The 14,509-nt window shown below is 42.9% G+C and overlaps 1 protein-coding gene and 1 long non-coding RNA gene across 3 annotated transcripts in view; one reads left to right on the top strand and one right to left on the bottom strand.

Annotated features, from left to right (window-relative positions):
* The window catches only part of RAB20 (RAB20, member RAS oncogene family), a 33,637-nt gene extending 25,492 nt beyond the window's left edge, over positions 1-8,145 (bottom strand). The window contains exon 1 of the mRNA XM_068170450.1: positions 7,799-8,145. Within this exon, the coding sequence (XP_068026551.1) occupies positions 7,799-7,970 (172 nt within the window). The 5' untranslated portion in view covers positions 7,971-8,145. The remainder of the gene's footprint in view (positions 1-7,798) is intronic.
* A 257-nt stretch (positions 8,146-8,402) lies between these two features.
* The window catches only part of LOC137460818 (uncharacterized), a 31,332-nt gene continuing 25,225 nt past the window's right edge, over positions 8,403-14,509 (top strand). For both annotated transcript variants that reach the window (XR_010993100.1, XR_010993124.1), the window contains exons 1-2: positions 8,403-8,596; positions 13,020-13,128. This is a non-coding gene — a long non-coding RNA (uncharacterized lncRNA). The remainder of the gene's footprint in view (positions 8,597-13,019; positions 13,129-14,509) is intronic.

The following is a 14,509-nucleotide window of genomic DNA, read 5'->3' on the forward strand; positions in this document are numbered from 1 at the left end:
CCCTTCTAGATTTGTTTGTGGGCTTTTTTCCACACCTGGGCAGGTTAGAAGAATTTGGAAATCTTTTATACTTATTGAATTGACTGTCCTAAAGAACACTATCCTGATTCTCCTGTGGTGAAGGATGGCAAGCTACTTACATTGAGAATTAAATTCAGATTAAGAGGGGGAAAAAAACAACAAACACATTTCTTTGGACCACCTCTGCTTTCAGCAGTTCCATTTGCATAAGCTAAGTTTAATAGTCATGTTCAAATGCTAAATATGAAGCTGTAGGTAATATGGCAGGTGCAAGAAAAGGAAATTATCACAAGTTTGATGCCATCTGATCAAATCCCAGGATGTTCTGTCCAGTATTCACCTGGAAGAAAGCAAATCATTCAGACTTGGGAGAGAAAACTATTCCTTCTATTCCAGAGTCTTTAATGGCTCCGAATATATCCACCACAGACTCAGCGTCTTTCTGGACAGAGACCCAAACAAAGGATACTTGTGTGAGTATTTTGCAATAGTACAACGTGACTCAGATGAGGAATTACTAAATGTACCTTCAGTTCAGGCAGTGAACACTGCCAATGGAGAAATCGCTTCAAAGTTCACATGGCTAGTGCCATCTTTACCAGATAGTAATGGCAGAGGAGCAAACTAACATACAATATAGAATGTGATTGCAGTATCAAGTAATGATACTTAAACTAACCTAAATTTCAGAAGCAGCTTAGCCAAGGCACTGTGAAGTTGGCTATGAGGCCCCATGGCTTTGACATCTGTGCACCACAGTGTGCACTGCAAGATAAAGCAAGTATGAGCCACACATAAGCGTAATTGTAAAACCATACAGCTAACAGCTAGTTACCTGCCCTGTGCTTGTATTTAAAGCACCTGCTGTGACCTTCCTTCTGAAGGAAGGAGTACTAGTTCATTGCACAGTCAACAGAAAAAGACATCACAACACCGACTGCCCAAGTTCAGGCACCTAAACATACAATACTTTTTTAAGTAGCTATTTGTTTTTCATTACACAGTGTGCCTGGTACCCCAGAAATAACCAGAACTAAGTCAACATGAGTTCTCTGTACACATTCACCTCTATGTTACAGCGAATGAAGCTTTTTGCTGCTCTGTGCAATACTATTTATTCAGCCAAAGAAAGAACTACCGGGGAAAAAAAGTATCCCATTTCATTCCCGAGTTTTTCCCCTCAAGCTCAAACTGTTGCAAAAGTGGTCATTCACACACAAAAGCACTTTATTTTAGCAGCAGTGAACTTGCTACCTTTGACTTCAAGTGTCTACCATATTTTTAAGCTGTGGAACACTGAAAATAGAACTCCTCCCTTCAGATCTTTCTCCAGGTAATTCTTCATATTTTTAATCATTTCCCAAGTTATTCTGCTCTTTTCAGGAAGCATTCATTGCAGAAAAAAAAGTAATCTGCTGTACTGTTTCACAACAACAAAACCATGCTAAACCTTTATCCTGCCTCTGAACCTACTTCAGAGGCTTTAGAGGCAGGCCTTGCAAGTAGTGAACTCTCTTCAGGGGTTTTCCCCACATACACAAGAGATTTTTCTCAACAGCTAGCCATAAAGTCCCTTTGAATCTCTGCTCTTACAATTTCCTTTTCAAGATGCCAGCATTATAACTGCACACAGCAATCCCAGAGACACCACACTATTTGTATATAAGGCACTGGTCCTCAGCTGCCATTGTTTTACATGCAGCAGTTGTGAACCACTAACACACAGAGGCCAACAAATCACCCCCAAGCTGTGATTCACGAGCAACAAAAAAACTACTCTCATAATTTCCATCTAATACCTTTTCATGTTCCTGCCCTTGAGCACAGGTACACTCCCAGCAGCCTTCTTCACTTAATGGTCCTGATGCCTCAGACACTTTTTGAGGTGACGTCACTTACACACTTCCAACAAGCAACCTCCTCAGTTAAAGATACCTCAACACATACTTGGCAATACTCACCCTCAACTGCTGCTGTCACCATTTCATCTGGTTCAGAAAGGCTTTCCCATATGTCTCATGGTCCTCTTTCACTTTGACTAACCTACCTAACCATTTAATCTGCAGCTTCTTTCCCCTTTTTGTAGTCTTCTACTTCCAAAAGTCAAAAACATCTGAATATCAGAGTAGCTGCTACCAGTCATCATCTATAGACTAGAATAGAATTAACCAGGTTGGAAGAGACCTTTGAGATCACTGAGTCCAACCTATCATCTATGAGGAAAACACATCACTACTCCTACTCCTTCTTTGTTCTGTTTCAATATGATGGAGGACCATGCCTCCTCCCTACCTACAGCAGATTTGTTTATTTGTCACCACACAGAGAAATATCTGCCTCCAGCTTTACGTCTACATCCTACCTGGGCTGATATCATACTCCAAGGACTGAGTCACACCTTATCACAGATTTCACCTGAGAACTTTACTGAGCCACCCTCTTTCCAGGAGAAAAACACATCCAGAAGGAAGTGTACAACAACACAGATAAATTCAGGGGGGAAGAAAAGAAAAGAAAACAAGAGAAACAAAAAAAAGAAGGAGGAAAAAAAACACCCAACCACCACACTCAAGCCTAACTAAGTGAGGGAAGAACCTAACACATCTTACTAGCTAAACATTCACACCTACCCTGAGAAAGCTCGACACAGGCAATTGCTCACAATGCTGCCACAGAAAAACTCCTGGTGATCAGAAACTGCGAGTACTTCGCATATGGCTCACCAGCGCCAATCCACCAGATATCAGCAAACTAGTCACCAGAGATGTAAGCGCTCATTACACAGATACTCTACAGCTGACCCAAGCCACAGAAAAGCCGTTTCCAGGCTACCTTTCTCTCTTTTATGCCTATTAGTTCTGACAAGTGAAAAGGCACTTAAAAACACCAAGAAAACACCCTGTAGGTGCAAACTACAGAGGATGAGGGTGTAAAAATATGAACTGAGAGTTGAATATTCACAGAATAAAACAGTCATAGAATCAAACAATCAAATTCTTGCATGCAGGCAGGTAGCTCAAGATGAGATGAAAGAAAAGAAGGGAAGTTCACTTTCCTAGCTGACCTTCATCTTTTCCATAACTGTTGGTAAGTTCAAAACTCAGCCTCTTTCTTAAAATACAATTATAGGATCATGAAGTGAACATTATTAAGTACTTGTCATTAACTTTGCAGTTGACTGCTCTAATGCTAAGCCAGCAACACAGGGGACATGACTACCATTCAGAAACCTTGTTGCTGGGGGCACCACTGTCTGTCAGATGAACAAATGCTAACTTAAAGAGACTGAAATCTAACACAAGAACAAGTTTTTCCTTTGGAAATACCAAGGCATCATAAAAGATGCCTGAACATCCAAAAGACTCCCACAACATTGTTAGCTGCAGCCACCACACATTATTCCAGGCTTAAATGTGGAGCAGGACCCAGAACATCAGCATGTGTTTGCACTGCCTAAGATAAAAGGCTATGTGCTAGCTTGGAGCTGCATGTCATCAACACCTAGCAGGAAGTTTTCAGTTACTCTACAGTTGCTGTCAGCACTGCCTAGAAGATATATACACACACACACATATACATAGGTTTGACATCCTGAGTCTCCAACTTCCAATCTTTTCACCTTCTTCTGGCTAGTGCTGTCACTGACTTTCCCTGGTCCAGAAAAATACTACTACATACTCCTACGAAGGTCTCAAAGCACACGCTCAAAAGTTTAAGAGACTAGGACTCTATCCAGAAGACTGGTCCTTTAAAACATGCTTAAAGTTTACTGTTTCTGGTTTTTATATAGTTTATGCACTTCATTAAAAAATTGCTTTGAAGTGATCCAAATGGGAAACAAGAAAATATAATTCGTAGCATCAGAATGTAAAAAGTCAAGAAATACTTTTCTGAACCAAGAATACAACAGCAATCATGCTGAATCAGACACAAGATCATCTATCCAAGCCTCTGACAATGGAGAAACAGTAAAAAAGCAGATGCCTATGGAAAAAAAAAAAAAAAAAAAAGGAGCATTAAAACATGGCAGGCACATACTACTTCTCCAAAGAGTTCTTCCATCTGTGACTTCTTTGTCTCCTTGTGTTGAATGCAATTTCCAAATAACTTTTCTCATAATCATCTGGCTGGGAAACTGGAAATGCTGAATTATTTGCCGTGAGCATTTGCATGAAAAGGTAATCAAATCAACCAACTTTTGCACACCCCTTTTACAAGACTTGCAGGAAAGAACATCAAAGAGTCAGACTAGACTAAGGAGCCGATTTTTCCAAGATAAGGAGAGTGTGAATATACAGCCAAGAGTCCTCCTTGGAATGCCTGATTTGCACTTCAGACCTAACTTAGTAGAACAGGTCAGGTGTGCACTTCTGTGATTTACTGAGAGATAACAATACTGACACATTGATTTTAAGCACCTGACAAGCAAATTTAATTCTCCCACCCGGGGGCGGGGGGGTATTGAGATTTTTCTGAATAACAGAGTGGGAAGTAAGGCAAAAATCAAGAGTGATGAGTAAAAATTATACATTTTAAATAATTCAGACGATCAGCAGTTAAATTGATGTACCACTAATATCCACACATACTTAATTTTTAATCCATCGCTGCCATAGATCAGATCCCGCAAAAATGAAACTTTGTTACAGAAGCAAAGCTTGAGTGTATCCATGTTTACATCGGTACAGCCAACTGCTTTACCCCTACCAGAATAAAAAGTAATCATCCAAACTGAACTCAAAGTAAAGCAACAGGAGGCTTCTATGGAGATAAGCATCTCCAAAATAAAGCTGAGAAGCAAGGATAAAAATAAACATTCACATTCTAAATACAATATGAATTAAGAAAAATTTAAAAGTACATGAATTCCAGTTAACCTTACCCAATTGTCCATTTTACCAGCATGCTAGTGTAGTAGCTATCGTCAAGCATTTCCTCCTTTCCCAGGCCAGATCTTCAACATCTCTACATTGTACACTGTGTGAAGTACTACTGAGTTATTAAGACAGACAGCTTGAGTTGGTTCTCAGTACTTAGGTAGGGAAGGTGGGTGCACACACCAAACTGTGCTTTTGCCATGCTGTTGTGCTAAAGAAATTTCAATATCCTGGAAGATCTTTTATTTCCGGATTCCTCTATATATCCATATACAGGAGGTTAGAGAAAACAATGTATTTGATGACCCTGTAACCACTTCACAAGAATTCAGCAGTATGTAACATCAGGTTAATAAATGGACAAGAGAGCTAAATTTTAAATCCTCCTTACTACAAAAATTACAAGTTTACTTGGTACCCATTTGGTGGGAGATAAGACAGTGACACCATAGGAGATAAGAGAAAGACCAAGGACTGCAGACACATGGCCAGCAAAAGTGTAAGGTCCACACAAAAGAAAATACTATTTAAAAAAAAAAAAAACACCACACACCACCACAATACTGCAAGCTTTTAAATACCCTTTTTTACTTAATATCAGAGTTGCAGTGTCCACAAGATCTTCTCCTCCTTCACCAGGACAGGAGAAGACATATGTGCCCTGGGAGCTGCCGTTTCTCAGAAGATTAACAAGAGGCACTACTGAACCAGAGCTCATAAGCCCCAACACAGTCTAGCCCAGTCTTGGCACTTCCATCATTCTGCAGGGAGGAAGATCAACAGGGAGACAGTGCAAGAGTCTGCACCTGCCTCTGAAATGCAAAAGAGGGCTACTGCAATCAACATTAACTCCAACAACAGAGAAGAACAAGGACGGCTGTCATGCTGCCCTCAGTACAACACCACTTTTCAGCTGGCACTCTGAGAACAACTTCAGCAGTCCTGCTCAGACTCAGGAAGCAGTGGGAGCTTCTACTGCAGTGCTACATGAACCACAGCATCAGCAATGGACCCGCTTCAGGGAGAAGAGCAAATTCCAGCTCTTGGAAAGCAATGAGCTCTGAATGCTTGCACTGTCTCAAGGCAGGTATTGTCTGGGTGATTCCCCAAGCACGTGGCGCTTTCTAGATCACACATAAAGCTGGAGAATGAGTCCTCCAGTAATACTCAATAAAATAGGACCCTAAAACCAGAAGACAAAGCCTGGGAGGGTCTTATTTTGTAATGTATGATTTAAAAAAAAAAAAAAAGGCAGAAGGTTGTAAGGGAAAACTGCAGAAGATCAAGATAATTCTTCTGCTGAAATAGAGCCAACTGCTAATCTCTGGCTTGATAGAAACAAGCAGCAGTTGCAAGAGAATCTCCACAGTAAAACACTTCACTTCTAAAACTGAAGTAGAATTTTTTAACAAATACTGCAAATGACATGGAAAATATATCTAAAACAGAGCCACTGACAGAAAGCTTTCACCATTGTCCTAGATTAAGAAATGCAAGAAGTGAAAGCTCTTAAACATCTCCTTTTCCCCTTCCAAAAAGTGCTTCTGCACAACTTCTCAGCAGTTTCATTCCACTCTTCCTCGTTCTCAATTTGTGATGCAGAAACAACCATTACGATTGTGACATGAAGTGACACAGCAAATGAACTTCCCTCCCAAATGTCACCCAGGGGTAACTGGAATATTACATGATGCTGCAGCTCCCCAAGTTTCTCAAGAGCATTAACTCTGCATTCTTCATGCTGCCACTAACAAATTTTGAAAAAATTCCACTAAACATGAAAATAAGAAAAATTTTGAACAACATCTTTCTCCCACAAACGACTTAATAGGCAAGAGCACTCAAAGACCTCACTTTTCAGGGTAGTCTGGCCCTCTACGTGACAGAGCAGAGCTTCCTGGTGTAACAACCAAGAGCAAACTATTCATATGACCAAGACCACAAGCCACTTCTGCAGTCAATGTCCTCCCACTTCCTCCATCCCAAGACTCCAAACCACAACCCTCAGTCCCTCCTGCATCCCGAAGATGCTGTCTGTCGCAATACAGCAGGCCAGACAACTCATTGCTGCCATCCCAGACAAAAACTGCCTGCAGCCTAAGCTCTCTGGACATTAAACCCTTATGCGTTGGCTCTTATCAATGCGGCAAAAGTGCGAGTCAGGACTGAAGGGTTCACCAGCTGCGTGCATGTCAAGGTCTGAGTTTGACACTAGCTGATATCGACTGGACCTCTGACGGCGTGTAGAGAAATGAACAAAAGTTGTAACCTCTAACTCCTATCTGAATTTGCAGTCAGTAGCCACCGACTCAGACAAAAGCACAGAAATGGGCATCTTCTCTGGGCATTCATGTTTTTGTAAAGTGAAGCAAAATATACAAGAGGTTGGCAGCTGGGAGGCCCCTTTTGGTCCTTCATAAATGCGTTTCTCTTCAGACTTTGTTCTACTGCCAAACCATTTGTTTTGGGCGATTGACTTTACATAGAGCTCTGAGGACTGAGCGCCCAAGGAAGATTTCCCGGTCCGGGATCCCCGCGCCGGAGCCAAGCGGGCTTCACCTCTCCATCCCCTGTGCCAAGCTCCTGGGACAGGCGAACCTATCGCGATCGAGGTCACCCGACCTAGCTCTTATATTAGAACAGAGAAAAGAACCAGAGAAAAGAAAATCATACACACGGAGACCAAACCACGGACGCTGTAGCCGGGCAGTCCCCGCGCGAGACGGCGGAGGCGCAAGGACCGAAGGAGCGGGGCAGCGGCAGCCGGCCGGCGAACAGCCCGCGAGTTTCTTGAAGAAGCTTCCCGTCGGGAAACACCGGGAGCCGGCGGGGCCGGACGCCCCGCGCCTCCAGGCCGCCCTGCACCGCGCCAGGGAGAGGGGCCGCGCCGCGGGCCTCACCTGCCGTGTCCCAGATGGAGATGTTGTAGGGACCCCACTGCTTCAGGTAGAAGGCGCCGCCGACAGTGCTGACCGTCTCCTGGAAGCGCCTCTCCATGTAGCGGTGCAGCAGGGAGGTCTTGCCCACGTTCATGTCCCCTAGCAGCACCACCTTCCCGTCCGGCTTCTTCATCGCTGCTCGGTGCGGCTCGTCCTGCCGGCTGCCACCCGCCCGCCCACCCGCCTCCTTCTCCCGGGCGCCCGCCGGCCCGCTCCGCCAAGCACGGCGGAGCCCCGGAAGCGGCGGGACGAGGAACGAGAGCCGCCCTCCGCCAGCAGCACAAACTTCTGGTACTCCGCCGCGATCCAGCTCCAGCTCAGGCTCCTCCTATCCCCAGCCTGGCCCCCCTCCTGCCCCCGCCCCCTCCGCCGGCGCCACGGGGAGGAGACGCCGGTCGGGAGGCGGCTGGCGCTCTGCGAATACCACCGCCCCCCGGGCCTTCGTCTGAGCGCTGCCCCGGCGGAGCTGGGAGTTGCTGGCGGGCTGCTGGGAAGTTGCCGCCCGCGGGCGTTGCGAGAGCCGAGCTCGGCCAGGCTGAGCTTTCGGGTGTGGGGTGCTGATGCCCCAAGCTGCCAATCTTTCGAGCTGGCGACAGCAAAGTCACCGGCTTCGCAGCTCTTCTATGAGCGCCGGGGGAAAGCTCACTCCTCCCGCTCCTCTCCCAAGGCGTACATGGAGTGGCAGAATGTGGCTCCAAAATAGGGATATCCCGCGGAGCTGTGACAGTTGCCAGACAAACGCTTTTGCCTTGGTGAAAGGTAGGTTTTTCAGGAGGAGGCATCAGGGATTATTTTACCAGTGGCAGATCTACTCATAAGCAGCTGCCCAGATGCTGTAACTCATCTTAATTCCAGTTCAGGTGTCAGGATTGCAATCATTTATGTTACCTTGAGGTCTAGCCTATCCTTTTGGCTTTGGTTGTCTTCATGCTAAACAAATCCAGAAAACATTTGGATAGGATATTAAGATGCCAGAAAGTTTAGGCAAGGAAAGGGATAATGAGTGGATCAAGTAACAGTTAAACAAATGTTAAGGTATTTTTGAGAGAAGTTACCAGTTTTCTCTCCCTCTCCACTTGAAAGCACTCAGATAGCAGCATGTTTCATAACAAACAGCCATACTGACTCTTGCATGTCTCATGTTGAAACTGTTAGGATTTCTTTCACCAGTCTAGGTGTCACAGTTCATAAATGCTTAGATTTTTTTTTTAATTTACTTACTGAAAAGGAATTAGCTGTGTGACAGATTGGTTGTGTACTTTTTTTAAGCCATGCCCACTTAAATTTGCTTATTCCACTGTTACTGCCCAGATTGGTGGTTTTGCAGCTGTACCTGGTGATACATAATTTCAGTTCAGAATCAGATGCCTACCAGATATTGAAGTATTGGGGATACCTGAAGACAGACAATGTTAAATTACTTGGAAAAATGTGTGCAGCCTTCACCTCTGATTCCCATCTCAGTCCCAGAGCTGGGAAGAAGAAATTCATTTAATCAAAGTGCTTCTCTGAGAGAGTGCAAACCAAGTAGGTTTCTTCTGGGTGCCTGGTATGAATGTATAAAAAGATAAGATGTTCTCTTTGCAAATTTCCATGTGCAATATAAGTTGCACCTTCTGGAATGGCAGGCACCACATCAGTGAAAAGAGTAATTTTCTATCAAAAAGTGTAGACCATGAAAATCTGAACCAGTAAAAGGACCCTCAAGTGTACCTCTTTTCACCTTATGCATTGATTTACTGTCCACACAATAAAAGAAATACCTAAAAGCTTCAGTAGGATTATTGATTTGCAGCAGTGCTTCTGTTACCAAATCATAGTAGTTAAAGCACTTTCAACAGTTGTTTCTGTATTTTACCAAGATTCTGCTGTACTTGAGTTATTTTCATGTACTAGTGAAACATAGATCTTTCTTCTAGTGTCCAAAATGGATATCAATAGTTTCTTACAGTGATATAGGCAAGCTAGTACACAAAACATTTTTCAGTTATAGGGTGAAAACGCAGCTGGGATTTTAGGTTTTGTTAATAAGTAACACACACTATAAAAAGGGAGCACAGCTCCCTTCACAAATATTTTTTCTACAGTTTCTTGAAACAGATACCCACAGCCTCACACTTTTGAGTATGTGCACTTCCAGCTAGCAGAGGTCAGTGAGACAGGGGACTCTCCTGGAAGTGTCACCAGCCAACTTTCACTGATGGCAATGTATTACTTTTGTATTTTAACTATAGCCTAGCTAAATGAGATGAGAAATCCATCAGGCCTAGTGTTCATTTGGCCCTGGTACCACAGCTAAATGCTCTGACACAGGGGTGTGCATTTATCTGCTTCTATGCACCTCCCATTCACCACTTGCATAAAGAATGATCTCTGTTCCAGGGTAATCTACTCCTACTAATGGTATGCAATAAAATGGGAGACTACTGTGCGTTGTTTCTGGTCCTTGGGAGAATTCAGGAAAATGGTGGCATGGGCCCAGGTATATGGAAGGACTCCTGAAGCAAGCCCATAAATACCAGCCTGTGAAGTTTTCAGCAGTCTGAGCTTCCACTGACCTCAAGAGAACATGTTTGCTCAGCACAGTGCAGTGTTTGGTTATTGCTGCTGCCGTCTCCATGTAGGAATGACCTCCAATCTGCAGTGTACAATTTAAGTCGCCTGTTGTTCAAGTCAAATGGCTCATGATAGTCTACAATGCAATATAGATAATAACAGAGTGCATGTGAAAATATTTGGGAAAACATTAAGCCTGTAATTTGCTCTCTAGCCCTCAGATGCATAGGCCTGTTGCAAGATAATTTCCCCAGATCATTGAGTTGTCTGTAGCAGATCTCCAGCGCAGCAAGTATGGGCATGAAGGAGGTCAAAAGTTGCTTGATAGGAAGGGACATGGAATACTTTACTGTTTGGGTAGCACAGGCTGCACAGATTGTCTGGGTTCACATGTTACTCACTTTAGAGCATCTGAGGACACAATTTAATTACAGTGAGGTTGGTTGTTAGCCTTCCTGACAGCATGGTGATGTGGTCACCATGGTCAGTCTCAAAAGTGTTCTGGAATTCTGACATTTGGGCTAGCTTATGGAGGCAATATGAAGTTTCCCACCAATTTCCGTGCTACAGTAAAACCCCTCAAGAATGGGAATGTCAGCCTTGTACCCCTCCAGAACAGGAATGTCAGCCAAAATCCTAAGCCAATAATGACTGTACTGGCATCAGACTAACTCAACCTTTCTCGTCTTCTACAGTGTAAAAGCTGCCTAATTTTGCAGGAGAAAATTAGAGCCTGTTTATTTACTTTCTTGCCAGCCTTCCCTCGCTATTTTTATATATTGTTCTGTCTGTGGGCCCCGTTTGATCTCCAGACTAACAGTATTTTGTAAGTCCACACGGGATAAAATATTTGTCACGGAGCAGGGTAGATTTTTGCTGAGCCAATCCTTTGGAGACAAATTGAGCAAGTGGTTGAAGGTGTGCTAATTGCTGCCCCAAATGTGTCACTTTGGTTTTGAGCACTTCATTCCATCTTTGTAGGATGTTAAACTTCCATGACCAGAGGATCACTTTCTGGAGATATCACAGGGGACCTCAGTAGGACTATTGATAATGGTAAAAGAGGTACAAACTACTGAAAGAAATACTCTGCTTTTTAAACAGCATTTAAAATAGAGGCATGTGCTTCAGTTATCCAGTGAATTCTAGAGAAGACCTTACAAACAAAACAGACGGGCAATGAAGGAGACTTATTCATCATCCTCAAAACATACTGGCATTCCAGTGGTTTATTTGTTGGACCTCTTTGCAAGGAATGAGTCACTGTAAAAGCTGTGAACAGGTAGCAGTCTGAAGCATGGCAATTTCTGGCTTTGTTTTTGTGTATTGCCTTCCTTTATGACTTCTTTTTCCTAAATGAGTGTGCATGCTCATTAAACAGAAACATTTGTATTCATCACATTCCAGACAGCCCTAACTACAGCACACTCTCAAGGCACTCTCTTTTAGGCTACAGAGCCTGAAACATCATGTTGCCACTTCTCTGCCTATTTATCCTTACATAGACTAGGTTCTTCCTCTTCAGCCTACAAACAGTCCACAACCTAGAAGCCCTAAGCAAGGGAAACTGTCCTACACATCAAATCATAAGTTTATCTGCTTTCTCTAGGGTTCCATTCCTTTCTCCTCCTTTTCCTACTCCTTTCCTTGTTTTGGCACTGGCTTCTGCTTGACCCTTCTCTGAGCCAATTGAGATGGATGAGCTCATGAAAAAAACTAGCTGAAATGACAGTAGTTTTCTGGTAGTTTTATGATAAGCACTTGTGTAGAGGAGATCTTATGAGACACTCTATGGTTGGGACCACTGGGCTTTAGCTGGGCAGCTTGGTTGCTCATGCCAGGTGAGATGCACAGGCCTTTGCTTCCCCTTGGCAGGTGTCCCTGCTCTGACCCCTCTCCAAACCTTGCAGCTCTTGCAGTACCCGAGTTGTAGGACTGTTTTCTTTCATCAGGATTGAACAAGTGTATCACTATATTACTTCTGCCTGGTAGATATCCAAATCACAGCTCACTGAAAATAAGATGGGTAAATAAACCAGCTTCAGAAATCCTTATCAGGGAATAGCCTGACCTGGATGATTACAATCTGCCCTGGACACGATGATCTTGAAGGTCTCTTCCAACCTGGTTTATTCTATGTATTCTATTCTATGTATGTATCTGAAAAGAAGGTTTGAGATGGGAACCATGAGGCAAACTGAGCTGTACATACAGTCACTGAGCTGTTGTAGAGCTGATCCTACAGATGCTAGAGATACAGAAGAAAATAGGGGCTCAGGAGGAACTCTCCACCCATGACTTCTATATGAAGTTAATTTAGCCTTCACTGCTCAACTCTGAGTCAAGTTTTCAAACCAGCATTCTTCAGCAAGGAGTCTGAGTTTCTGAACAGCTGGCAGCTGGCAATGTGTGGAGGGAGTAGCCCTGTTGTGTCCATGCCACAAGCCAGCCAGCTCATCTCTGTCTTCACTAGTACTGCCAATTCACCAAAATCATCCAGGTCCTCCAATACTTTGTACTCATCTAGACTGATATATTTTACTGTATAAAGGAATCAGTGCTTTAGTTTTTCTAGACTTTCTGATATGTGAAAGAACAAAAGACTTTTTTTTGTCCTGAATTTCAGGGTGCTTAGTGTGGATGTACTCACCAAATGATATGGAAATACAGGAGTAAGGGCTTGACTGGAAAGTAAGCAATTGTGATTCAAAGTGGTCACAAAGCAAGAAGTTCTGGTAAGTGAAAAATGTGAGTTTCACATTGATTTATTTTTTATAACTGCATCATTTTACAGTCTAATCAGACTCTATTAACACATGACAACCCAAGGCTATCCTACTGTTCTATCACATTCCTGGAGTTTAATAGAACACTGTGCATAGATATATATAGAAGTCTATATGCCTACAGCAAGTTACAGGATTGTGGCATATAAAAATATTTTTTACTCTTCCCAGCATCATGAAAGGGTTGGGGCAAATTAGCTGGTATTAAAACACATTTGCTTTAGTCTTTATAAACTCCAAAAGGTTATTGTTTGTGTCCAGTGGACTGCAGCACCCCACAAATGGGAATCTGCCTGCAGGTTTGGCAGAGTCAGATGGCACGATTCTAGTGACTTGTGAGCCCAAGGGAATACAATTTGTAACTTTTAAAAGTGAAGTTATTTCATGACACAGGCTTGTGCCAACTGGAAGTACTGTATTTTTATTTGCAAGGTCAATACTGTTGTCATGAGAATGATTAAAAAAGTAACACATATAGAACAGAGTTGTTTTCAGCAGAGCCCACTTCATCACTACTGACATTCATGCGTATCAAGTATCTTCTGCATTTTATACCCTATTTTTAAGGAATTTCTCTCAGCTGTGAGCCATAGCTATTCCCTATGAAGAAATTCATGTTGTGCCAAGCCTGCCAGCATTTTTCCTGGTCAGAAAGAAAAGGCCATTATAGAGTGTCACAGACAACTTCGCCTCAGGGCAAAATCTCATCCAGTCAGGAATTGCACTTTGTCCTGCCTCTAGCCATGTTGCTACACTTTTATTTCACCTTTTGGCTGGACAAGTCATTGTGATCCCCTTTTTTACCTTCCTCTTTGAAGTCCTCCCCACCCATACTGTCAGTATGCACAGCAAAGGGGCACTTCTCCTCTGGGCGCTTGCTAAAGGTCAAATGAATTTGATTGAATTAGACAGCAAAGAAAAGCTGTCCTCTTTTTATCCCTTTACAGAAAGATAACATTGTGACCTTTAAAGAGTAAACTGATCACTGCAAAATGAAATTTATCAGAATGATTTCTCCTAAAATTGTGAAATCCTTCACAGGCTCTTCCTTCATGCACCTATGTTTGGCCCTTGGGTGAAAGATGCACCAGTTATTGGTGCATAATAGAACATATTTTGAAAGGAAGTATAAATGCAACTAGGAGTATGAAGACAGTCATGATCTACTTACATGTGTGAAGATGGAGATTAAGAGAAGAAAGGATGATCAAAGCAGAATTTAGAATATGCAAATAAAAGTGATACTGGCATGTTTTTGGAGAGTAGTACCAGAAATTTTTACATAAGTTTGTAGTCTTCAAATTAGAAACTTACTGTATAAAATTTTGAA

The sequence above is a fragment of the Melanerpes formicivorus genome, unplaced genomic scaffold (genome assembly GCF_026170545.1).
Source record: "Melanerpes formicivorus ecotype bairdi unplaced genomic scaffold, bMelFor1.0.p_v2 SCAF_1, whole genome shotgun sequence".
NCBI lineage: Eukaryota > Metazoa > Chordata > Aves > Piciformes > Picidae > Melanerpes > Melanerpes formicivorus.